Source organism: Thunnus maccoyii, chromosome 14 (assembly GCF_910596095.1).
Source record: "Thunnus maccoyii chromosome 14, fThuMac1.1, whole genome shotgun sequence".
NCBI lineage: Eukaryota > Metazoa > Chordata > Actinopteri > Scombriformes > Scombridae > Thunnus > Thunnus maccoyii.
Window position 1 is genome coordinate 20,424,166 of NC_056546.1, and position 25,674 is coordinate 20,449,839.

The 25,674-nt window shown below is 39.0% G+C and overlaps 1 protein-coding gene across 6 annotated transcripts in view; it reads left to right on the plus strand.

Annotated features, from left to right (window-relative positions):
- The window catches only part of pde10a (phosphodiesterase 10A), a 61,691-nt gene that overhangs the window by 4,933 nt on the left and 31,084 nt on the right, over window positions 1-25,674 (plus strand). For 2 of the 6 annotated variants that reach the window (XM_042433730.1, XM_042433731.1), the window contains exon 1: window positions 16,353-16,797. The exons of the other annotated variants lie outside the window; for them this stretch is intronic. In XM_042433730.1, coding sequence (XP_042289664.1) covers window positions 16,734-16,797 — 64 coding nt within the window. In that variant the 5' untranslated portion in view covers window positions 16,353-16,733. Of the gene's footprint in view, window positions 1-16,352; window positions 16,798-25,674 lie in introns of those variants that run through there. 6 annotated transcript variants of the gene reach the window in all.

A 25,674-nucleotide genomic window follows, 5' to 3' on the forward strand; every position in this document is an offset into this window, starting at 1 on the left:
ACACTGTTAAGACTCCGTATATTGAATTCAATATGGACAATTGTGCAGAGAATATACCGTAACTTCTAACTAAATCCTCCTTTATTAAAATAGGGCAGTAGTGCATGATCTTTTGCTTATCCATAGAACATCTGTTGCAGGTTATCATGTATGAAAAGGGTTTAATACATCAAACCTCTCATCTGGTGGATCTGGCTCTCAACTACAGTCAGTTAAAATACTTTCATCTTAAAATTAAATCAAAGTTGAACAATTTTATGATGCAACCATTTCTTCAAACCAATTGGATCCTGTTACAAAAAGCAGACAAGTACAGGAAAGACAATATATTCATCATCATCATGAGCGAAATCTGAAAACTAGCACCATTCACCATGGCGCTGTACTGTTGCTGCTCTATTGTCGCCTCTGAGCACTCAAGCTCCTATTTTCTCATGGAGATCGTTTTTGTCTGCTCAGATATCCATGGTGAGGCCAGGAGAGGAGGTGTAGAAATAGGGGCATTGAGATTCATATCAGGACCACAAAGCGGTTTTTGTCTTGCCTCTTGGTGTGCAGCCTGGACCTGATGATTACAGGGCCTCTCCTGGATGCATGCAACCCCCACCACCACCACCATCACCCAGCTCTCTCCCATTACAGTAGATATCATTGCAAAGCTACGGATGAACCTTGATGTGTGTTGCTTAGTTTAATTGGTATTTTCCCACTGTTCTTGATAAAGTGGCCATTAGAGAATGTCAAGATGTAACAATTACTCTGTATTAATGTAATAAAGAATGTATCTAGAATATGGACTGGACGTTCTACATCCATGCACACTAACATACTGTAAATATGATATGGAGATTTCCAGTCAACTATTTTTTTTCTGAAATAAAGCCATCCCACAAATAGGACAAAAACGTGTATATTTGTTCTTAACTAATCTCCCAGGCTAATTTAAAACAGTGATATTGGAGGGAGTGGAACAACTTCTAAATACAACATTTACATGTTATCACCATACAAAGTTGTAATGGTGAATACATTAGCAAACAATTGCTTAATTGTACATCTAGTAGAAACAGAGCAACATTAGCACTAATTTGGAGTAATTTTTCTTTCATTTACTCTTCTTTTAGCTCTGGTTTGGTCACCAACCAACTCCTAAGAAAATATCTGGAAATTTAGCCGCTAAAGGCTTCAGTTTGTTCACCAGCTAGCTTTATTTTGGTGCCGGCAGGTAGCGTACCGAGGGTTTATAAGATCTTTTTTGCTGAAAACAGCTGCCTGTTACTGTTGAAAACGACACTATTGAACCAAAATAGTAAAGTTGTGGGCCATAAAAACCGCAACAATTAGCTGAAAGATGCTAAAACACTCTTTAGAGCTCAGGGGAACAGCAGAGTTGGGTGATAATTCTTTGTTAGTTTGTCACTAAAAGCGACTCCTTTCTCATTACATGTAGTCTTTTTATCCATTGGTAATATAAAGATATGGATTAGTGCAGCTTTAAGATTTTATATATCATATGATATATTATGTACAGTACATGATATATACTACAGTATGGTAATAATAACAATAAAAATAATAATAGATTTTATATCTAAAAGGGAAGTTTAAGTGATGAAAGTCCATATAACAGCTGAAGTTCAGCCATAAAAATTACTAAAATATTCATTAGAGAAATTAAAAGACAAATTGCGGTTGATAAAACCACCACATTGTTTAGAAGAGGAGTTTATGGTTGGTAGCAGAATAACAATTCTACTGTGTTACCTTTGTTTTCCTGCATTAGAGCATTTAGAGCAAATGGTTGCCATATATCCTCCCCACTGTAACGATGATGGTGCTCCCACCTCATTAACAATACGTCAAGAAGAACATTACAAAATGGCCTCCACTCACAGGAACAAAAAAGGGCCTGTTCCTATGTGACAGTACATCAGCGTGGTCAAGGCCAGTTAGAGTTTCTTTTTCGTTTTACAGCCACCCCTGCTGTGCTGCTGACTGCTGAGAGTATAGTTCCAGACCTTGTGGATTGGTTTGTCCTCATGGATTAAACTGAGGAACAGCTCAGCGTCACACAGCGGCATGGTTTTCCAGCAGTGCACCATGTGTGTCTCTTTAGCTTGGCTCTGTGCCCACGATGCTGAAAGACTGTGGAAGTGCATTAGCGGCTCGCAGGGCTGTTTGCCACTCTAGTAACGCTACAGAGCACTTAGTGTATAAACCACATGCAACGTCATACACATTCAAACACACACACACACAACCTCACAATTATTCTTATACACGTTCTTGTCCAAAGACATTGTTGTACAGCAGTTGACAGCAGCCTTGGGGCAGAAACTGCAGACTGTTTGGAACAAGATCAACTTGTACAAGAATACCACTTAGTGGTCTTAATGTGAATTGCAAGTCACAATAGTGCACACAAAGATTTACATAAGGAAAGAATTCAAAATTTCTTCATCTCATCACATATGTTACATTTTATTATTCAAACTGAATGCTGACCTTTGACCTCTCTTTAATTTCACAATAGCTGTTAGATGCCTCCTTCAGGGTCTTCAGACAGACACACAGACACTAGGTGGGGCCAAAGTATAAAGATGAAATTCAGGGAGCAACGTCAGAGAAATTCACTGAGGAGCAGACAATTAGTGATATTTCATATTGAGGCTTTTGTATTTACAGAGTTGGTAAAGACTGCTGAGAGGTTCCACAGAATTATAGATTTATATGATGGTCTAATGTAAAAAGACGTTTCAACACCACAGTTTTTGTTAACTGGCAGATGACAGAAAAAAGCAAAAGTAATCCCATTTCATTGTTTAAGTGAAAAAATTGTTGTAACATTACACCAAGGTTAATGATTTTCAATTTCACAATTTCAATTTGACTGCAGTGCTCAACAAGGGTACATAATACTATTTCATTTTGTAATAGAACAATTGGATTATAAAATGCAATAAATCAGAAAAAATATTACGGCTGTGGAAACATAACATGAATGTGAATGTTGTGCTATATTTTCAAATTTCAGTGCAAGTAAGGAACAAGGCAAATGTGTATGTGCATAAATGTGTTAAGTTCATGAATGGATTGTATCCACGGTGTCCATGTGTTATCAGTAAACAGGCAGACTTGACGTCTGGCTGCTCGGCCTTCTTGGCCTGGTCTGATGTCTGCTGTGCAGAGAGATTGACAGGCCTGTACGTCAGCACCCATATTTCTCACCTATGATTCATACTGACTTTGTTTGGCCTCTGATGAGGGCTGCAGGCAGCCAGTTCCCGCTCGTCCCCCTCAGCCAGTCCTCAAATTCTTTGAGCTCAATATGGAGATCTTTCTCTTTCTCTCTTTCTTTTGAAGGAATTTCTTTTTTGATGAGACCCAAAATGGACTTTTATGAACTTATACAAATGAATGTTGATGTCAGCTACATTTCAGTGAGTATGTCTTGCATCAGTGACTGTGAGGGGTTTTAACATTGAGCTCAACTAAACTAAAATTTAAAAAAGAATTATAACATATGGATATGTATTATTTTTTTTACAGTAATTTCACAAACATGAGAGACGTGTTTCTATATTTTGACATTTAGCTCAAAAATAGGCAACTAGGTTGTTAAATGACATATTTGTCTATTAATTGAATTGTTTAATTGTGTAAAATAACATTTGTTCTTTGAAATCTGTGAAATGAAAAATACAGCAGATAAAAACTGAACATTATCAAATGTGAAAAACTAAATATAATGTTTTTCAAATTGTAAATTCTACAAAACGTGTTGCTTTGTCAAAGATAATTCCCTCATGGTGTGTCCACGTGTAATGCTTGCACAAGGAGCAGAGTTTAACAGTCAGTTGGCAGAGCCTCACTGTATACACACCGTACACCATCATAAGAAATACACACTGACAGGCTGTGTGACATCACTCAGCTGTAAGTAATGATCCAAATGCGTGTTTGGTGGTTACATTAAAAGGCCTCCGTTTGACCGGGACGTTCAGTCCCAGGTGTTAGCATGTCAGCTCAGAGAGCAGCACACGTGTGTTCAACAGCAGAGTGAGTGGACCATGGTGAGTCAGTGGGTAGCATCATATAGCATCGAGGAGGTTGTTTGTCTTTTGTGGAGCCAGTAACAGCTCATCAGCGTGTGTGTGTGAGGTACAGAGGCGAGCGATGGTTTGATGGGGAGCTGATGAGGTCATGGCTCATGTCTCCTGCTTGCGTCACCACCTATAGGATGTGACTCCTGCCGGTAGAGATGCAGCTGCTGCTCTCGTTGTTGTAACAGCATCAGAAGCAACCCCCCCCCCCCCCCCCCCCAAAAGAAACCCCACATCTGATCATGTTTTAGTCCACAGGTTTATTGAAATCATCACATGCAGCAGACTATAGCAAGAATATAAATTTCTCAGATTAAAAAAATGTATTATGCACTGAAACAATAGATTTAATATTTCTAATTGGGGAACATTTGCATCTCTCTCATGTGCACGTGTGAAGACACACATTTGACCTCTTGTTTTGCCTGCAGTTTTACTAGATTGCACAGTGAAGCGTTTTACATGGCTGAGTGACGTCAGCGAAGCGTATGAGCACTGTTTGCACCCCCCCACCCTCCTGCACACACACCCACCCACCCCTCAAACAGACCTCTGACCACATGCTTATCATCATAATCACCCTCTAGAATTACAGATGTGATAATCTAGGTCAGAAGTGGTGCCAACAGAAACACTGCCCGCTAATCTAAATAACCAGGATTTGCATGCGTGAGTGTGTGTGTGTGTGTGTGTGTGTGTAAATATTGCATTGTGTAAGGTGAAGAGTGAAAAAATATAAAAATATATGTTTTTGTGAAATTATTTCTGCATTTGTGAGAGAAATAAGACTGTTTTTTTAGTTTTAGAATTCAGTAAATCTGCATTTGTGATGAAAAAAATCAATTAATGTTTTCAGAGAGAATCCTCAGAAATACCATTAGGTATAAATAGCATAAACGTATAGTATTTATTAATAATAGCATTTAATGTACAGTATAATGTAATTATTGGCTGCACTGTATTTGTTGCTTTATTAGTAAAGCATCCTTTGATACTAAGAAAGCCATTTTGGTTCCTTTGGAAATATTGGCACTTGTGTCAGCTATCAGGCTATATGCTGCATTCACTCAAGTACATAAACACTTGAATGATTATGAATGGCTTGATGTTGTATAAGGAATAATGTATGGAAAACTATCCTTATGAGAAAATGTAAAAAAAACAAACAAAAAAAACAAAAACACTATTTCTGTGCATTCAGAGTAAAATCTTTCACAGTGGTTATAATTTAAGGGGAATAAAATACATGTCCACCAGTGAGCTAATTTAAACGTCATTGAATGGTGCAGTATATGTGTGTAATGCACATAAATTACATTTTACCCCCTGTGTGTGTGTGTGTGTGTGTGTGTGTGTGTGTGTGTGTGTGTGTGTGTGTGTGCGTGTGTGTCTGTGTGTGTGTGGCAAACGTTCAGGCAGGCATAATTTGTGCCAGCTCAGTGACGTAGAGGACATGAGGCCCAGGCGGGTGCTGTGAGTGGCAGTAACAGCATCTCCTGCTCGAGCCTGCCCCATCTCTGACTTCATTGGCTCCAGCTCTGACGCAGATACACCCCCCCCACCCCGCACACTTCTTTCATCACGTTTTTTTTTTTCACCCATTTAAATGTTTTTTTCTTTTTTTTATTCATGTGCTTTCTGCAGTTCCCTCCACTGCAGCGTTCCACACAGCTCCACATCACATATCTGCACCACCTGTCTCTCTCTTAAACGTGCTTTCTCTGTTTTCTCTCATGCACTGATAGAAACCTTATCAACATTTCTTTCATTTAGTTCTCGCCATATTATCCACGCTAATCCTCTTTCCTTTTGAATTTAATTGTGCAGTACGAGGTCTGAATCACAGTGAGCCACTGAGAGCATTAGAGGTGTTATACGGTCACATTAAATTTGCCAGCATGTGGCACACAAGCATAAGACGGCTTCCACTGTTTCAGTCAACTGCTGCATTAAAACTGTTGAAATGTACAATGAAATATGTTCATCATGGATTACATCAGTCCATTTTCTCAGCCAATGGCAGATTGTAAGTGCACTCATATAGTGAATACTCTCACACTCATTAAATAAACTGACTATCATAGATCTTATTTATTATTATATATATTATTGTAGGGGCTGTGTTAAAAATGTAAACATTGTAGTTTTCTGTGACCATTTTTTTGAAAGCCCTTTAGCATTTGGCAAGGAACAACAGTTTAAATGTAGCCATCTAGGTTTTTTGTGGCTCATTTACAGGTTTTCTGCTAATAAACAAAAGAATAAGCAATGAAAAAAGGAAATTAAATAGCTAGAAAAATACAAATGTGCTGAAATGAATTATTATTATTATTATTATTATTATTATTATTATTATTATTATTATTATTATTATTATTATTATTATTATTATTATTATTATATTTTCTTGATATGATGAAATCCTGTAGTAGTAAATCTAAAGTCTATGTCGACTGAAAGTAAAATAAACCATATTCATACAGACTGGTGATGTGGTGCAGCAAGATTAGCCACTTAGCCCCCGCTTGATGCCATCTGGCTACAACTGAAGTGCAGTTGTACATTTGAGTGATCTGCTCAACAACTGTGTGCCTGAATGCTCTGAATTAAGGCAGAGGAATTCTGGCAGTGCTGCATTTACAAATGGTTCATTTTGCAGTCAGAGTGCACCCTGCTGCTCCGAGTGCTGCCTCATAAACTGACGTAACTAATGTTTGGATGATTTTTTACTGTAGAGTGACCTGCTTCAGGTTGCAGTGATGCCCAAGACACTCACTACCCATCACCTTTCAGAGGTGCTACAGTACAGTTTTCCCTGACCTTTGACCTCCCTGGAGATAAAGAATTCCTCATTCAGAATAGCATTTGCCAATAAAATTGGCACAAAATACAATTGCAATTCATCATTATCAGATATGTGCTGGTACAGTACAGTAAATATCAGGTTACACTGGTAACATGTACACTGTATACTTGTTTAATTTCATCAGTCACTGCTGAATTACAATAAGAAAGTGTGGAAATAAAAATATGCTCGACTCCAGCTTTGGGCTGCTTTTATTTGCTTTTTTAAATCCTTTCACACCCACTGCCTCCCTTATTCCTCTGTGACCATAATCATTGATTATATATCCAAGATTTCTTGTTTTAACCAGTTTACTCCTCCAGTTTACTCCTCTAAACAATATATATATATATATATATATATATATATATATATATTGTTATATACTATTATTAATTCTGTCTAACATTGCAATGAGACGTAAAACACTTTATCTTTCATTCTGTAATGTAGGAATAATGCCATGCAATCATTTATTGTAATCTCAAAGAGAATAAAGCTGTCAACCATTTGTTGGCTGAAGTTCTCTAAAATTAAAAAATTAAAAATGTTTTTGAACAGTAAAATGAAAAACGTTTTATATACAAGTATACATTTTTTTTTTTTTTTTTTTTTTTTTTTTTAGCAACGTTCACTTTCCACAAAGTTAAGTTGATGTTGCCGATGAGTACTCAATCACTTAGGTGTCAATGCACTGACATTAGAGCACAATAAAAACATTTTTTAATATTTTAGACCTCAGTGTAGAATGGCCATTCTTCTTGCACTGCAGTATTTGTTCCTGTTAAGTCCTACTGTTGGCCTGGGCTGGGTGTAGACAGCATTGTGCCTCCACTAGTTCATATGGAATTGCTTTTATTTTTTCACCTGACCACATGAAGCATCACTGGAACGGCTTAAAGAAAAACAATGGTTTATTATAATGGATGGATGGATGGATAATATCATTCTAATCACCAAATTAATCGCTGAGATCTGGGAACATGGTGACATCACACAAAACAACCCATGGGTCAACAAACACAAGCGGTCAGATGATCATACAGACTTTTAACAAACCTCCAGTTTAGACAAACTTGTTTGAAAAAGAAAACAAAATGAACAATAAAACTGTTACTCAAGCTGTTGATTTGGTAATATTACAGAATGATTTTCTAGTTCAGCTTACCTACTGTACTTGCTGATTTTGTTTACACAGATATTCCCTGTGTAATGACAGATTATTACTGATATTTGTGTACTCATGTTCGGTTTTCCTTCCAAATAAGTGGTTTAGATAATCTATCTAATCTCTTGGTTTATCTAAAACCTGTCTGTTCCAATAGTTTCTCGCTCCTGTCAGACTTCCCTATCGCAATGCTGCCATGTCCCTTGGTTTTAGCAATTACTTTGAAGAGTATATGTTATCTAAATTGATAGAATCGATTGTTAGAGCTGCAAAAATAAAAAAACAATTTGTCAAGACCAACCAGTAAGAGCAAGCATTTTTGCTCCTGGGTATGCTGTGGCGTTGCAGCAACACAAAGCAAAAGACCTCATACTGTAGATACTGGATGTGTGGAGGCCTCCTTAAAAAGTATTTGCAAATGGGAGCAAAATAACGATGTGTCTAAGATATCTGCAGAGGAAGCACAGCAGACAGCAGAATCTCATATCACATAATGCACCATAATGGAGGAAAGAACAGTGCTGTGCTTCCAATAGGATTAGTCAACAATCAACTCCACCCCAGACCAAAGTTGGGACCATCATCCTCCTCAGGTTCCCTGAACATTGTCAGTGAGTCCATAAAAGGCAACTTTCACCAGATCAGCCTGTTTCCTGTTGACAAGCCAGTGCTGCGCCTCTTCTGGAGGGACATGCATGCAGCTGAAGAGCCAAGTATTATTAGTGGACACTTGCCCTTGGGGACACAACATGTAATCCCTGCTGTGTAATCTACACAGTGCTTCCACTGATGCGACAACACTGACGAAAAAATCATCCATTATCTGTCACAGTTTCACTGCACCCGACTCTTAATTTCCTGTCACCATATTCAACATGCGGAAGGAACTCTTCCAAGATACAGCTGAGTCCTACACGCCACAAACTGTAGACTTCAAACCACACAACCACTGAGAAGATGCTATTGTCTCAAGCTCAGATGAACTCCATCCCAGAGTAGACAGAGCTGCAGAGATGCAACTATGTTCCTCATTGGCCTGACTTTCTCCTGGTTCATCGGACCAGCAATCTACTCCTTCAGAATGGATTATTTTGGCCTGTTTAGTTTCAGGATTGGCTGTATGTCTGAAAGATGCAGAGCTTGACCTAAGAATGCCTGAGTACTTAATGTGTACATTTTGATCTCTTTGACAGTTTGGATCCAGATTCCTCCTCCACGTCTGTAAGAAACTTTATTGCAGTGAGTGGGAAACCATGTTGGGCGATCAAAAGATGCAAAGGATCATCTGGTTGAACAGAAAATAATTCTAATTCAAACTATCAAGTGTTCCACACTTTTTAGGATGCAGGAATTTAAGTCAACTGAAACCAACCTAAAGTTGCTGTTCTAAGGTTTGCTCCAATATCCCCAACCTGACTCTCCACGTTGCAGTCGAAGGCACCACAAATGCTAAACCTCTTGGATATTTATTTAGAGTCATATTGGACTCAGATAAGGGACTCCATGACACATATATTCTTACCCTGGACTGGACGGACACATCAGGCTGTCCAGATAACCTGACTGATACGCTTTATGTCCTCCAGACAATAAAGGTCATGGTCATGGACTGGATGGACAGAAGTGATGGCTGTGTATGAAAGCCTGGACTCTGATAAATTGTGATGACACACACCAATTCATGCGCTTTTAGTCTGGCTGAGTGAGGAACAATCTCAATACTGTGGATATAATCCTGAGAGAATCTTCACCACTGGTTAAACCATTTTATTCAGCTTCCTTCTATTCTTCCTCTTGGTCTTGGTTGCCATTTTCTGTGAGCAACAGCTGCAAGCTGCACTTCTTTTTTTCGACCACTTACATCAGTAGATAACTCATATTATGTTATTGATGTTTGCTCATCATTATTCTTTGTTTTAAGGTTTTTTTCTTTCACAGCATTGTAACAACCATGCTGACGCTGATAATTAATTGGTAAATTTTGGCAAACATTACAGGGCCAGTTGCATTATCTTTTTTTATTAAGAAGGGTCCTGCAAGTTAGAAAAGTTATTTCACGTTTGGCTATTTTATGTGAAAAAGGTAATTGTTCATTTTGGAGTAAAAATCTAAAGTGATAATTCATTCTGTGCTTGTAACCTGCCACTAATTATTGGGCAACCTCATTGAATTTTGGAACTAACTAATTTGTGTACTTTAACTTTTGATTGCTGTATCAAAATATAAATATAACAATATCTAATGTCTTTAATATTAAATGTTAATCTTCTATATACTATATCTACACACACACACACACACACACACACACACACACACACACACACACACACACAAATATCTTGTTCGTTGTATGGCCACCATAATCAAATTTACACTACATGTTGGGTACATGCTGATACTACTTCAATGTAATAATCCTCTATTTTATCACTAGAATTTGCTCTAATACTTTGTTCCACACACACAGGCCAAGGTCAAAATAGACACATGCATTTTTAAAAATTTGTGTCCTTTTGACCCACCGGGATCAGGGATCTCTTTTTTTTTTTTTTTTTTTACAGATAAGACCACAGCAGCACACACTGTATTTGGTTACAGGCAGAAAAACAATAACTATGTTACATAATTTGCCATAGACAACCTCAGAAAGGTGAGAGGAGGGGAAGGAGAGAGAACAATGAGATTAATGGCTCTGATGTCCTAATGATGTCTTAGAAGTGAGGAAAAAAACAGAAAGAGCTTCAGAACATTGAGCGATAAACAAAGATGTCATCTTTTCTCCGGGGACTGTGAGGATGTCTGAGTGTGAGCAACAAACCTTCCCTCTGGGTACGTCTAATATACTACAGTTTGACAGCCGTTATTCAAAATGGCAATTATTAAGACGACAGAGGGCAGGTAATGATGTGCTGTGATTTGTGTTTCCATTAACCTAAATTATGCACCTATCTCACATTTGTCCTAATGGATCACAGTGCAATGACGTCCATTGACGTCACATTTGAGATGATCCGCATTGCAGTCGCATGCAAATTTGTGCATGCCAGGCTTTGTGTAAATGTGGAACTCCTTTTTTTTTATTATGCATTTTCCGACAAATAAGAGTAAACAGAGGCAGTAATATGCTCATTGGTTGTTGAACTAGTTGCGAGCCAAGCTGTGAAGATGTGCATAACTCCCTCAGCCCCCCAGGGACCCTGTATTTTCATGGGCCTGCCTCTGACGTCAATGCTCCGGCTGTCCTGTGGATTGTCAGAACAGACTATTCAGTTGGGGGGAGGGGACTGGAAGTCTCTGTGGTGTGTGTCTGCCGCATGTGATGTGTGTGTGTGTGTGTGTGTGCGTGTGCCTACGTGGATGTAAGTATGCTCCTGTGTGTGTGTGTATATGTGTTCATGTTTGCGTGTGCTTGCATGTGATCTGTAAATGTTTCACTTACATCTGGGGCGTGTGTGTGTGTGTGTGTATGTGTGTGTGTGTGCAGTGTGCAAAAAGCTTGTACAGTGCCTTGAATCAGAAATGTGCTTAAGTGGATGAGGTCTGTAATGTGGGGGTAGGAGGGGGGGTAAAACTGTGTGTGAACAAGCGCACACGTCTGAGGATGTGCAGCTCATGTGTTGGGAGACAGAGGCCGTAATCATCAGGAGGATGTTTGCTAAAAACAGCCGAGAGGGGGGAACAGTTAAGCATGGCTGCCGACCACTTCACTCCTCAGTCAGCTGTTGATCCCCCAGCGGACAATAGCAAAGCTGCTCTTTCACCAGCGGCCATAGGAAGCCTCTCTTCATGTGACACACACACCCCATATCAAGACAGATGAGATTTCTGTTTCTTTCATCATCACCTTTTTGATGTCCATAAATTTCTCTGTAGCACACATGGTATCCATTCACAGATGGATATGGGATTTGGTGGCAGGATAATGTTGACAGAGAAAAGAGTGCTCACTGGCTGTCCAAATTGATACAGATCAAGCCAGGGAGAGCCCTGGCGGACATGTTGAGGTTTTCTCGGGTCTGTGGTGCTTAGTTAATTTATTCCAACTGTATTCAAATAAATAAAAAGATACTGTGATGCAGATTTAGCCACTGTTGACCTGTCTATAATCTATTCTTTTAAGTAAATATGCTATTTTTTTTTACATTATCCTGAATCAAAATCACCCAGGATGGCATTTCTGTCAGAGGACTTTTATTGTTATGTATACTCATTGAAAAGGAGTTTAATACTGTGATAAGAATATTACAGCAATTACAAATAAAAAGTTATTTACAAAAATCTTGTCATGGGTCAGGGTCATAGTAGCAATTTGGTAAACTACTCCTTTAGTCATCCGCCAGAGATGCCAGGCGGCTCCCTAGCAACCAGCAATGTGTCCCTAACAAAATGCAGCTTGCTTTGTGTACTTAAAATAGTACAGGAAACATCTGACAACTCAAGATTGGTTGGGATCATTCTGTTGCTTTTGTGTCTTTTTCCAACCGCTCATATATATACTCCCATGTACCATTTATATATACATAATATACATAATGTTTAATATAGTGTACAAGGGCAAAAATGATTGCATATCTTGCTGTACATAAAAAATAACAATATGTCAGTGTAATATAATAGTGCTGAGGTGGACTCACTCACAAAGATGAAACATTGCTTTTATTTGTCAGGTCAAACTGGTCAGTCACTTCCTGTTGTATAATAATTATTCCAACAGGAAAACAGTTGCTTTGCCACTTATGAGAGCTGCAGATCGGAAGGGTTCACTGGTGGGTCACACAGACACAGTTGTGGCATCCCTTGTGATCTACCACAGTTCTTCATCCATAACCGTCTCACATAAGCTCATAAACTTCCTGCCACGAAAACTTTGCAGGGAACCTTTTAAAGTATTTGTTTTCCATCTGAGTTTCCGTGCATAAGCTCAGAGGTGAGCCCTGAAGGAGATGACAGAGCTCTCTCAGCGTCTTCGACTTCAAGCTTCTCATTTGTTCCTTTTTTTTTTTGTATGTGTTACATTTGACAATTTGCAGTCTCCCTTATTTCATCATAGGTTTTGTGACAATTCAGAATAAAGTCATGAAATTCAATAAAAATATGAAATCTTATGTGCATTTCCCATATCAGATAATCCTAAAATAAGAGGCTGATTATGTGTTGCATGTGAATGGTTTTATTTCACCCAAACAGCTGCATTCAGTCTCCCAAACTCATGGATGTTATTAGGTCAGTATTTCAAATGAACATATGCATGATTTGTTACAACACATATCACACTTACACAAATCAAATGGCAGCATCATACAAGTATGGGAAATAAACTGATGTGTTACTGTAGTATGCAAGTTATTTTTACACTTAAGGGCTTTTCCCATCGGGTTAAAACAGAGGGAAAAGCGACAGAGCATGTCAGACAGACATTATGAATACATTATGTTACACATGACCTCTGAATGGACCAGCTGCTCGAGAGTGTAGGAATGCCAGTGATTGATAGCACACATGCTGACGTAACCCACCACAGCTCCCACACCTCTCTCTCACGATATGATCAGTATGTAGTGCTGCGGCCGTGAGGGAGTCTGGCACACTTTATGCTGTATCATGTTGCCGACTCAGAGCTGTTTAGGCGCACTGAGCGCTGATAACACCGGCGCACATCTACAAAGGTTGTGGAGATAGTGAGCTCACTTCATTTGGAACTTGATGTGGGATCTTCATCTAAACTTAAACAGAAATAATGAACATGTGCTGTTGATAGTTGTGACTTTTTTAACATTTAATCTGAAGCGAGATCTTTATGTGTGCTGTGTATTATGTGTAGTTTGTCGATTTATGGAGCAAAATTCATTCCCTTTCATGTAAATGTGTCTCTTTTGGATATTCTTGGTGGAAATATAAACAACAGTGGTGACGCATTCCTTGGCTTGCTTTAAGGCAAAGACTGTACAGTTCATAGGAACTAAGTGTGGCCTTAAAGACGTCAGAGAAAACTAATACAGGAAATCCTTTGACTTCCTTTGAATTCAAAAATAATAAAAAGAAGAGGAGAAAAATCCTGCATTAGGGTTATTTTGTGGTTACACATATTAATTGTGCTATTGTCTAATTTTAACCTTCTATCTGTGTAGTCAGTTTCTATTGTTTTTTTTCCAGTCAGTTCAGACTGTAAAACATTCATCTGGTTGACCTGAATTTGAGGTTAATTGGATTATATTTATTATTATCTCTGTTGGATGGGATATTATTATTAAAAGATTATAACTCTAGTCCACTATTCCAGTCTAAATATTTCAATTGTACTGCAGATGTGCAGTCTTTGCAGTATTTTGCAGAGTCAGGCATTTGCTAAAGGAATGTACTACATTGATTTATTTTATCATGCCAATTCAAGGTGATATTTACAATTATAATTATGCAAATGTACAACTGAGTTAGCCTGGTGAAATAAATCAATTGAATGCATTCCTTTAATAAATGCCTAACTCTGCAAGTCTCCGCAGATATTTGAAGTCAGGAGCTGAAATATCAACTGTGATCCAGAAAAAGGCACAAAGACAAATCTTATTTACTTCAGACAAAAGAACCTTATGTAAAATCTCCAGCTAGATAAGACCCGAATTAGACCTTGGCATGATGAATGTTTAGACTACGACACACACACACACACACACACACACACTGTTTCTGTGTTCTCTGTAAATGAAGTTTTTTATGCTGCATCATGATGAAAGTGTGTGTTGAGATGTTAAACATGTTTTTTTACTAGATATATTTTCTACTTGAGACTATCAGTAGATTTTTTTTTTTTTTTTTTTGCCAGACTTTTTTTTTTGAAAGTCTGATCTGAATGAAGGTGTTTGTTGGACACAGGCCATTCATAAAATTTGCTTTGGTAATACACGACATAACCTGACTGCTAAGGAGGTCAGAGGTCAGGGTCAGCTCTGGCACCTCAAGAGCAGCAATAAGGTCAGTGCCTTGCAAAAGGGCACATTGGTAAGACAATAAGATACTTACACCCGGTTTGTTTAAACACTATATGCTGCACATTTTCAGCATCTGTGCTGAAGTAGACGCTCCATGTCTTTACTCTGCCATGCTGTGAATTTGGAGGCTGTCGCCGTCTCCTCCTTGACCACAGAGTCGTGGATCAGGAAACAGCAGCGTGTCTCTGGAGAGCGCCGGACATATGGCTCGGCCCCTTTTACGCAGCCAAATTCAGGAACAGGAACAGCAGCTAAGCACCGTCAAGAGCGCGCTTCCAGACGCGTCAAGTATGCAAAAACACCGGAAACAGGGGCGGTGCACCCTTCAAATTAAAATAAATGTGTCCGTTATGGAAAAAGTGTAAATGGAAAAATGTAATATTTGACTTTTACAAGATAGCACACATCAGTTAAGTGCTATTTTGCGTAGTTTTGGTGACTTTTTAGCAATAGACCTACATCAAAAATATGTATATACCAGATATAGTTCAGATAAATATTATATAATGTTAGATTCTAGAAAAAAATGTTTAATCTCAAATACTTAATAAAATCTAACTTTAATGTTCACTACTATTGCTCAAAAAAGAAACAATTTCTGCATCTTAGATCAGTGATTCTCTACTTCACGTCAAGGACTCCTAAACTTAGTCCACTTAAATTAGACCACGGACCCCCATCTAATAAGACTTTAGCGTTCAGATGTTTTATTACAGAAAGTGTATGAAACATATGACCTAAATAGTCATACATTCTGTCATTGTGTTAACCTGATGCGCCAGATGGTTTGTTACACAGAACCATATGAGAAGTCGTCCTTGGAAACTGTTTGGAAAAGAGCAGACACTTTCAAAAAATACTTGGCAGGTGATTTGATGAACCATCTGTCTATTACTGTCTTACCTTCCAAGGCAGCTGGATTCGCAAGATCATGAGTTCATGAGATCACACGAGAATCCTCATAAGACACTGATTGATCTGGACCACCAGTAGTTAGGACACATGCTCATAACTTGAAGCCTGACAAGATGGATTCTTGCGTGATCTCATGAATCCAGCTGCCCTGCAAGGTAATCATTGTGTTACTTATGGATGGAATTATTGTGAAAATCAATTATTCCCCCTGGAACCATCTCCAGGACCCCTAAGAGACCCCCAGGCCCCACTTTGACAACCACTGCCTTAGAGTGCTCAGTATTTGGGCTTTTATTTTGAAAAACACACAGGAAAACATGTGGGTGTTATAGCTAACTTGACACTGGCGCGCTCCTGTCTCCCCGTGTGTGTGTGTGTTTACTCCCATTCCTCTGTGTCTGTGCGTCGTGGTCTCTGCTCCCCCAGTCTGCTGCTGCACATCCACAGCGGAGCTACCACGCCGAGGAGGCGGACCGACTGTAGCTACACCTCGGCCAGCGGTGCTGGGTCATAGCGCTGGTGGAAGGAGGAGGGGGGCAGCACTCTGCTCTTCTTCTTGCCCTTCCTAAACCGTGCACAGCCTCAAGCATTGGGGACACCATCACCTCTGCGCGTCCTGGAATAGTTTTGGTTTTACCAGACGCACCAAGTTGCAGCTGCAGAGGCGCACTTTTCTCCGTGGCTCCTCTCTCATTTTGCGCTCTCAATCCGACATGGAAGATGGTCCGTCTTCAACAAGCTGTTTCAGAAGGTTAACGGACTGTTTCCTGGGTGCAAGTAGGTATTTTTGACAAACACTTGAAAAGAGTAAAACAAAAAAAAATCTTGACTTTCAGTAACAGGGCAGTAAGAGCGCTGAATCGATAAAACATGGGCATTATTACATTATTTCTTCTGGTCCTGCGGGCGTACGTTATTTGCCCATTTGTCTACTCAACTTTATGAATGACAGATTGATAGCTGATCTGGATGGGTGGGGACTTCATTGGAGGGGGACCAGGCAGGACTGCAATTTGGAAAATGTAGCGTGTGTCTCTACAGTCCGTCTTAATAAAATACAGAGCGGGTTTATGAATCCCATCTCGGGTTTGAGTTGTGCGACAGTCAGCAGTGCTGCAATAAGACATGGCATCAAAAAAGCGAAGCGTGTGTAACATGAGGCTACAGTGAAGAAAGTTTAACTGTTTATTCCAACAGAAACCCACAAATATTAATGTAGAAATTAAAAGCCAGTTTCAACATTCTCCTAGAAATCGGTTAAATAATATAAATACACTCATTACAAATGTTTATATTCATTGTGACATTTTTTCTGTACAATATTCATACAATACTCTTATTCCACATGTGATCATATTTAATCTACAACTGAATGCTTTTATTTAAGCTCTTTTGCTTATTTAGTTTTTAAAAAATCTGATATGATGTTAAACATCAGACGTAGATGTGCTCCACAATTTAACATCATTTGTGTTTTTTTTTTTAAAAAGTATCTACATGAGAAATTATGAGAAATGAGAAATTTATGACAGTATGAGGAAAAAATGTTTTTAAAATTGTAGTGTTTTGTCACAATAGAATAAATATCCATAACAAACAAACAAACAAACAAAAATCACTTTCCCTCCATAATACACTAATATCTGTTAAGCATGTTTGTGCTACTCAGTGGTCAATGTACAGTGTCCTTTTTGCATTTTATCTGGTTTTTGTATCCAGTTTTCCAGTGTATGTAGGCTTCTCTTACAGGAATCATCGTAATTTATAGTTTCTGTGTTTGGAGTTTACGCTCTCTGTGTGCCACATGAGTAACTCTGTCAGTGATTCCAGTTGTTTCAGTGGCACCTCAAGTGACCTTTAGTGGCAACCCTGTAATAACAAGTTAGCAGTTCGGGGCCTGGGATAGTGAATGATGCCAAAGCACACACATAGCAGTAAACTGCAGTCATGGAATGTATTATTGAGGTACAGTATGTAGGTATCCCGTCCTCCTCCTTACCAAAAAAGGACAAGAATTTCAGATTTCAGAGAGCTTCCACACTTTTTTTTTTAATTTACAAAACAACAGGAGATGTGGGCGTCAGTTAAAGTGACATCTACTGTATGAAATAGAATACTCAGCCATCTTATGTTATATTGTTTTTACTATAAACCACTCATTCACAAATATGTTGAGAAAAAGTTCATCATTGATTGTCCACTCATGTCAGACTTGTGAGTTCTTGTATGTGAATATCATAGCTCACATTTATGTCTTTTTTTTTTTTTTTTTTTTTCAAATGTTGTTGTACAGCTGTCAATTAATCAGGGTTAAATGTAGGATTAACTTGATACGCTGTTTGCCTTTTCACTGCATGACCGGTTTGGGATCAAGGAATAATGTGTGTGGCGATAAAAACACATGAACAGATGAATGCTTCCTACATGATTCAACCCATTATCTCCTCCATATATATATTTTTATATATAGATTGTTGCTATAGATTGTTTTGTAAACATGTGGTAGGTCACCTTTAATGTGTCAGAAAAGTGCAGGGCTTTTTGTAGTTTAAAAAGTGCAAAAGTGTTTTGTTTTCTAGCAACTAACGGCATGTTTATCATTGTTTGTCCTTTCTGAAATGAGACTGGTTGCAGGACTGTCCAGCAAATCCAGTTTCTCCCCGGAGAGACAGACTCTGGTTTGTAAGAATAACATATTGGCTCATTCACTCCCAGGTTGCTCATATAATTGTAAACCTCACAAGTAGTGAGTTAGTTATTTAGTCCTGGGATATTATAGCTGTTTGTAGTTTCACGTTGCATGCATACAGTATATATGCATATGTGTGTGTCATTGTTTGCGGAAAGTTCTGGTCAGTATCGGAGGTCAGTCTGGGTCAGCCCTAATGTGATCTCTCAGGCATTTTCAAACCCAATTGGTTGTCGACGAATTGCTTAACTCAGTGAAGAAGGGTGCATTGTCAGGCAGGAAGTGCTCACGCTGGACATTTCCTGCCCCACTGCATGCCTTCTCTCTCACTGTGAGGACTTCTCTCTGCACACGCACTCAATATATAAATACACATCACGCTTGATATGATTGGAATATGAAAATTGAAAGCTTGATTGAAATTTGAATGCATGAATAATCCCAGGCTGGGCTGATGCCAAATAGTTTCTCTTTGTGATTTGTCTTCAGTGTTTGTTTAAACTCTCAGGAAATTCAAGCCACAGAAAAGTAACTTGTTACGCAGTTTGAACCCTTTTTATATCAAGATCTGTGCAGGACTGGATCGGTGCCAGGGCACAGTGCACAATATGAGCGGTGAAACAGATGACATTCTCCTCAAGGCGTCCGTTGACCCTCTGTCATCTTGTCGGGGGTTTGTATCTGAGGGGATGGGAAAAGGCCACATGCATTTAGATTTCTTTACAACTTGTCCTCGTGTCAAGGCTCATAAAAGAACACGGCACTGGAGAAGACGCAAGGATCTGTGGTTCTCATTACCGGGTCCCCATTGGGCCCTCTGCGGAGCGGCTGCGGAGTTCAGCGTCAGTCCAGATGTGGAGTGGGGAACATGACCCCTATCGCTGATGTGTGTGGGGGGGGACAGAAATCTAACCACCGGTTGGGGCGAGATGTTTACTCTGAGGCAGCAACACCAGCTTTACTGTTAAGGATCATTATCAGCTGTCTCGGCAGCTGTGTGATCTGCCACCTTTGGCTATGCTCGTCGTTGGAAGAAATGGACAAGGAAGTTTTTTTTATAATCTCAAAGTTTATGACTTGAGTTGAGGGTGAAGGTTGGCCTGACTGCAGTTAGAGTGTTGCTGTTGCTGCTTGCCTGTGACCGCACTATTAGGCTGTGGATCAAGGGACATGCCTTATCTACATCTCAGTTTGCCATTTATAGCCCTTACCCTTTACGTCTAATGACCTGGACCATGCAAGTGGAAATAATGCAAATTACATTTCCATGGAAATCTCCCTCTCTCTCTCTCTTTCTCTCTCTCTCTCTCTCGAGTGTGAGGTGTGAGTTTGCATGTTTGTGCAGCACTGTTTGTTTTCGCCGTGTGGGGGCGTGTCTCTGGAAGTGATGGGATTGCAGTTAGAGTCCAGGGTGAAACAGCATTTTCTTAATTTGACACCTTTTCACTGACTAGTATTGATTTAGCAGCACCGGTCACCTCACCCTTGGCCGCTGTGGAATGTAGGGAGGGTGTGCGTATGTGTGCGCTCACCTGTGTATGTACACACACACACACACATACAAAGCCAGTTTCACCGGCACAGTCTCAATGAATAAATGAGGTGAAAAGTGGGAGTCAAAGCGTTTTCATCTTCAGTGTTGGCTCTTTTTTTCCTCTTTGCCGCTCACTGAATGTCAGTGTTGGACGCTGTGCTCCAGCCCTCCCATAGATAAGATAAGAACCACATGCTCTTCCCACCTCCTGGCAAGGGAGTCCCAGGCGGACCTGCTGACGCACGCACCCCTCAGCCCCCACCTCCTCCCTTCTCCCTCCCTCCCCTTTCCTGCCACAGCCTCATGTCAGGAAAGTGAAAAGTAGTACCTTGGCAGCTTGCCCTTGACTCTCTGCCAGAAGGAGTGCGCTTCAAGAGAAGTGGTCTTTTCCCTTTTTCTCTCATGTGCATTTTTCATCTATGTGTTGCAGAGGAGGAACATCTTGCTCACTAAACATCGGCACTGCTGGGGTCAGCCTATGCTGCTGACATTGCCGCTCGACATCATCTGACAGGAGCACCGAAGACACACGCTCACTTCTGTTCAGGCACTATCACACAGATAGCTAACTGCATCATGGGGAATAGAGATGAGTGATGGAGATAGGGTGGAGTTGGTTGTTGTTTTTAGCAGAGTTTCCAATGCTTCCTTTATCTGTATGCGTTAGTTAATTGTTACAATTAAAGCAATGCATTCCGTTGGCAGTCCCTCCAGGAATTTGCAGGTACAGAAGTGGGAAATAATGTATTTTTTTAACCAAATCCCATGTTATTTGTGAGCGCTTGCAGTTTTGACAAAATTCTTGCAGTATTTCTGAAAAAAAAAAAAGATCAAATAAAACTTTCCTTGCACCACGACATTACCACCTTTTCTACATAAAATACTGGTAGTTAGAGCCACTCTGAGAAGAGCTCACGTCAAATAAAATGACACCTCATCCGCCTGTAGTAACCACCTTCCTTCCAAATGAGTCAATGCATCATGAACTTTCTCTCCCTACGAGAGCTTCTCAAGCAGACCTTACTCACTGATTGTTAAGCTCAACCGTGTCTACCCTCATACCTCAATTAAACATTTTATTTATGGACATTGTTGGGAGAGAGTTTTACCAGACTAGCTTACCTGACAAGCTTAATTCAGGACAAAAAGTCTCTGAAACATGTTTGACTTTGTGGCTAGCTCTTTAAATAGTTCACATTTACCTACAAATTTATAATTTCTCTACTAAAGCTTTTGAAAATATCTCTTACTTTTATTAGATGTTACATTTTATAATTATGATTGATTTCTTGAGACAATCATACTTTTTAGCTCAATTTTGCAAAAATTGTAAATTAAACACCACCATAAAAATTGCTCACAAATATTGCAAATTGCGACAGAAATTGTCAGACGAGCTGTTGAAAATGCAGCCGTCATGGGCTGACTTCATTACAATAAACAACAATTTTGATGATTAATTAATCATGTAAGGCATTTATCAAGTGAACATTTACATAATTTTCTCTGTTTTATATAATTTGGGTGTCAGACAGACAAAACAAGCAAGCTGAAGACATCACCTTGGGTTCTGGAAAATTCAGATTTTCCACAATTTTCTGATATTAAAACTTAATTGAATCACAAAAAGTAATTTACTGATTAATCGATGATGAAATTCATCGTTAGTTGCAGTAGCTAGATGGGAGTGTCTTGGGTAAGAAGCATGCATTGTGATGTGTGGATGAGTCTTTTCTCATCACATACACTCATATTGAGAAACTCTGATTTTGAAATAGAATCCCTCAAGTTAAAAAAAAAGTAAAAGAGGAGGTTGATCAGCAGTTGTAGACATCCAGTGCACTCACCATCATTGTTCCTCTGCCCTCAGATGAAGACTGAAGGAGCGGTGTTGCATCGAAACAGTGGCAGTGAGAGCTTGTGCAGACAAAATATAAATGGCAAAATAAGGACAGACAGATGTCAGTGAGAGAAATTAGGCCTTGCTTCACAGGGGTTTCTTTTCCTTTCCTATTCTCTGAAGAAGCCTCCTATAATGAGATGAAATACTCTGGTGCTTTCACTCCTGTGTGCCATTGATAAATGTTGACCTGCAACGCGTCTCATTACGACTTTTAGCTCTAATATGATATTAAATCACATCGTCAAATAATACAACTAGTTTTTGTATCCCATGATTTGTGATTTTCTGCAACACTTCAAATTTCAACCAGCCTTTTCACTATTTACCAAACCTGATTAAGAATATGTCAAAAGATTAGCAGAATGATTTTGCAATTATTTGTAAGTAATGTTTGATCTGTATCAGTATTTCACCACAACTGTCTGGAAGACTCACTATCGTCAGGTTTCAATACTGATGCTTGTTTCAGTACTTTAAAGTTGCTATACTAATACAAAACATAGAAAAAAAAAAATTTATTGAAAGCACATTTCATTATACGATGAAGTAAATTACTTACAGTTTACAGCATCTCTACAAGCCATTTACTTTTCCATATAAAATCAGACCATGCCTAATTGATTTCCTTAATAAAAATGCCCATAAACTGGAACTGTTTCGAAGCCTTTTCAGGATGTTTTGATGCCTGAAATTCCATCCCACAAATTGATGCTGACCTAATATAGATTCCCAGTCCATGCCGTCTGTAAGTTTGTTCCTTGTCTAATTGGAGTGTGTTAGTACTGAAACTTGGATGCGACAGCACAGAGACCCAGACAGACTGTGACTGGTTTGGACTTCCCTTCCCAGTCCCAGGGTGTGGTGTGCTATAGTCAAGATAAGTGTTATGCAACAATACCTCACTGCATGAATTCAGGCTTTAGCTTTTACACAGGAAGCCCAAGTCTGAGTCAGGCTCCGAAATCTCTGCCAGCTGGGCTTCAGCCACTCACAAACATGCTGCACAACAAGCTGTTTCCCGCCTTTACATTTGTCTGAATGAGTGTACTTCATTTGACTCAAACTCCTATTAGCACAATGGTGCTTAAGCACTCTAGTACTGGACTTAAGTACAATTCTACTAGGTACTTGTACTTTACTTGATTATTTTATGCTACTGTACACTTCTACTCCACTATATGTCAGAGGTAGATATTGTACTTTTTACCCCTCTATGACAGCTATAGTTGTTAGTTATTGCAGATCAGTTTTACATAAAAAAACTTAGGATAATTTTATACAGTACAATACACTGTTAAAGGTTAAACCCACATGTTCTGGATTCTGAGCCATTACAAAAAAACACACATTTCAGATTTCTAGAGAGATTTTTCCTTTAAACTTCTCAAATGGTTTCATCTAAATGACTGTTCAAGACCCAAAGAGGTAAAATTATCCAATATTTCACAAAAAAAGGCAAACGTCCTAAATATTAATACATTTTTTTGTAGCAAAACTTTGTTTCTCTTCTGTGCTACCTCATAAACACTGCATGACCCCCACATCGATCTTGTGACCCTTTGGGGGACCCAACCCTTGGGTTGGGAAACGCTGGGCTAAATTACCCATTGTATACTAAGAAGTTAAAAATAGCCCCAACTCCAAACAACTGTGCTTACATATCAATGCATCAGTATGATAATATATATATTTTATCCTCATACTGTGAACTTATGTACATTCCTACACAAAACTGCACAGCTCTATTATTTTTATCATAAGACTATTATTATCTTCTTATAACACTTTTTCATATCTTCTATGGTTAATTTGTCACTTATGTTTCTTGTATTTTGCAGTGCTTGCCGGCTCGTCACAGTTTATTGTTATGCATCATCAGACCAAAGCAAACCTACTTGGCAATAAACCTGTTTCTGATTCTGACTCTGATATCAGTCACAGGGAGCTTTTTACAGCAGAAAGAATAAGCTTACTTTTGATACTTTAAGTATATTTTGCCAACAATACTTCTGTACTTTTACTTAAGTAAGAATTTGAATGAAGGACTTTTACTTGTCATGGAGTATTTTGAGTATTTCTACACTGAGAAAAGTTCAAAGAAGACTGGCTCAAGATATTGAAGATTTAAAAACTGACAAATCTAAAAAAAAAAAAAAGAGCCTGTTAGAAGATGAGAATTTGGACTTTTATAGTCATTTTGGTTTGTGTGTGTTTGACATGTCAGACATGTTTCTCTATCATTATGTTCCTTAAAATCAAAATCAGCTTATTTTGTCGACACCATTGTCTTTAGCAGTGCTGGCCCCGGCAGAAAGGAAAATTCTACTGAGGTTTGACGAAATAAAAGGGAAAAAACTCCGGTCAAACCAGTGACCAAGCCATTGCTCCTTCCACAGCGGTCTTTCTCTCTCCTGATTGAGTGAGCACATGTGGTTCCCAGTGGGGTTAACCATTCTGGACCACAGCATGTGGGACAGATCTGGCTGCACCTTTGATTAGCCGCCGTAGTCGTAGGCCCAGGACACTGACGCATATCCCACAGCTCTGAGTGTCACTGCGGTCACATTAGGTTGAGCTGTGGCTCTAAAGACTTCAGAAGTCTGTAAGGTCGGCAGAAAGTAGCAGAAAAAAGTGCCATCAATCACCATCATGCTGCAATAGTGGCTATTCAGTCAAACCAGTCATTCTTCTTGCTTCTTTTTCCAGAGCTTTTTAATAGAGATTAACGATATATATGTTTTTGATTTTTTTTTCCGTTAACCACAGATTCTACAAGCATTTAAACTGATACAGATAAAAACATTTTTCCCTTAACTACATTACAACAATGTGTCTATTTGCCAACAGTGGAGTTTTACCTGGACTGTGATGCTTTTTTAGTATCTGTACTGATTCATTACTGAACTGTTTTAAACTATCTGCGCAAAATGTTTAAATTATAAAACTGATTTAACATGTTCTCGTACATTTATTCTAGAGGAAGTTGACTCTTGAAGGCTTCCTGATAATATAAACTGTCTTCCTTTAATGCACCGTATTAATATATTATTATCTCTTCAAGCATTCGGTGCATCATCATGTCGTTGTGACATGTCTGGCATAATTTTGATATCACTCCAAATATCAGGTGATATTCTAAATTTTTCTTATTGTCAACAATCCCATAAAAAGACCAAAACCAACAATGATCCTACTGACAAGTATTGTCTGTGTAGCCAAAGCCTGATATGGATTATTCCTCTGTGCCACAGAGCTCCTTTGTTGTTCAAAAAATACTGTAAATAGTCACTAGCTCACCAATTCCGTGGTTGAAAATGATCCCCTGCAAAAACACAATTTCTTCCTGTTTGGGTAACATTTGCTAAAAACTACAGTGCCCAGCTGTTGTGGGAAATGACAGCATATATTTGTCACCCGTTTTTAAAGATTTACGACTTCAGTTGGAACAAATGGATTTGGGTCTGAGAGCCTCAGACAATCTGGGGAACTAGGGACGTATTGAGAGACTGACTAACACATTGTTGGTCT